The following is a 1,823-nucleotide window of genomic DNA, read 5'->3' as shown; positions in this document are numbered from 1 at the left end:
GGTTCCTTATATAGGGACACCTGTACTCCTATTGGCTGTAGGTGTGTGCATAATTTTGCTTCAGGCTGCATCTGCCTTAGGGCAGAGGGTAAACCACTAGGAGCATAGCTCCCCTATGGGGCTCCGCTCCACTCATAGAACTGGAGTTACACTCCGGTAACTAATCGATTTCATGTCGGACATTTTGGCGCTCACGCGAAATGACACAAAGTAACAAAGTCGGAGGGACACAAAGTAGCCTCTCACTCGCTGCCTGTGGGTGGGAACCGGCTTAGGGCTGTCTGTCTGTCTGTCCCTCGCTCCAATTGGATAAGGCCACACCGGCCCGGTGGCCAATCGTTGCCTCTTGTGGCGAGGTATAAGTACGGCTCTCGAAGTGGCGAGCGGCTCATTCAGACTTTCTGTGACTTTCTCAAGATACCAATATGAGCGGAAGAGGCAAAACCGGAGGCAAGGCCAGGGCGAAGGCAAAGACCCGTTCATCCCGTGCCGGGCTCCAGTTCCCCGTGGGCCGTGTGCACAGGCTACTGCGCAAAGGCAACTACGCCGAGCGTGTGGGCGCTGGCGCACCAGTCTACCTGGCCGCCGTGCTCGAGTACCTGACTGCTGAGATCCTGGAGTTGGCCGGCAACGCTGCCCGTGACAACAAGAAGACTCGTATCATCCCCCGTCACCTGCAGCTGGCCGTCCGTAACGACGAGGAACTGAACAAACTGCTCGGCGGTGTGACCATCGCTCAGGGTGGTGTGTTGCCCAACATCCAGGCAGTGCTACTCCCCAAGAAGACCGAGAAGGCAGTCAAAGCCAAGTAAATTCGCTACTGCGACTTCAACTTGACTACTCAACCCCCAAAGGCTCTTTTAAGAGCCAACCACCTAGCTCTCCAAAAGCGCAAAGTACCTTTCTATGACCGCTACACATTGAGTGGGTGTATACACAACTATTTCGACATTCTGTGCCCACATGAAGCCTTCCATGAACAACAACACCTACTAGGCCTCGTTTGCCATAGCAGGCTAGCATTAGATTACAACGTGCCTATAAAGATGTCACTCTTGACTTTGGCGACTATTATTATGCGTAAAGGGCCGGCGGCGTCCTATTGCGCGCGCGCACCGGGAGTTTGAATTTTGGAGAGGCCGGGCCTCCCGTCCAATGGCCAACGGAGGAGGCCTGCGCAACGGGCCAATCGGGGTGGTGGGGAGATGGTGTCCAATCAGCAGGCGCCACTGCCGGCTTTATAAACTTCACATAGGCATTTCGAGGCTATACTCCCGACTGTCAGAGAAGCGCCATGGCCAGAACCAAGCAAACCGCTCGCAAATCCACCGGTGGCAAAGCCCCCAGGAAGCAGCTCGCCACTAAGGCTGCTCGCAAGAGTGCCCCGGCCACCGGCGGTGTGAAGAAGCCTCACCGTTACAGGCCCGGCACCGTGGCTCTGAGAGAGATCCGTCGTTACCAGAAGTCCACTGAGCTGCTCATCCGCAAGCTGCCCTTCCAGCGCCTGGTGCGAGAAATCGCCCAGGACTTCAAGACCGACCTGCGCTTCCAGAGTTCCGCTGTGATGGCCCTGCAGGAGGCTAGCGAGGCTTACCTGGTCGGCCTGTTCGAGGACACCAACCTGTGCGCCATCCACGCCAAGCGGGTGACCATCATGCCCAAGGACATCCAGCTGGCCCGCCGTATTCGCGGAGAGCGCGCATAAATGAGGATGACCTGAACTCCAAAATCCCCCAAAGGCTCTTTTAAGAGCCACCTCCATATTTCCATCAAAAAGGCACAATTGTTCCATGTATACACGCACCTCTACATTACCCACCATG

General features: G+C 56.1%; 2 protein-coding genes across 2 annotated transcripts; both read left to right on the top strand.

The window, feature by feature from the left end:
* Positions 1-425: 425 nt before the first annotated feature.
* Positions 426-812, top strand: LOC311120423 (histone H2A; the record flags this gene model as incomplete). The annotated part of the gene is made up of 1 exon (XM_084195020.1): positions 426-812. One exon carries the CDS (start codon positions 426-428, stop codon positions 810-812), a length of 387 nt encoding a protein of 128 aa, XP_084051146.1.
* A 482-nt stretch (positions 813-1,294) lies between these two features.
* Positions 1,295-1,705, top strand: LOC311120407 (histone H3.2; the record flags this gene model as incomplete). Its single annotated transcript, XM_084195006.1, has 1 exon — positions 1,295-1,705. One exon carries the CDS (start codon positions 1,295-1,297, stop codon positions 1,703-1,705), a length of 411 nt encoding a protein of 136 aa, XP_084051132.1.
* Between the last annotated feature and the right edge of the window lie 118 nt (positions 1,706-1,823).

The sequence above is a fragment of the Coregonus lavaretus genome (assembly GCF_964263955.1).
Source record: "Coregonus lavaretus genome assembly, contig: HAP1_SCAFFOLD_1287, whole genome shotgun sequence".
Lineage (NCBI taxonomy): Eukaryota > Metazoa > Chordata > Actinopteri > Salmoniformes > Salmonidae > Coregonus > Coregonus lavaretus.
This window is presented reverse-complemented; position numbering and strand designations above follow the sequence as displayed.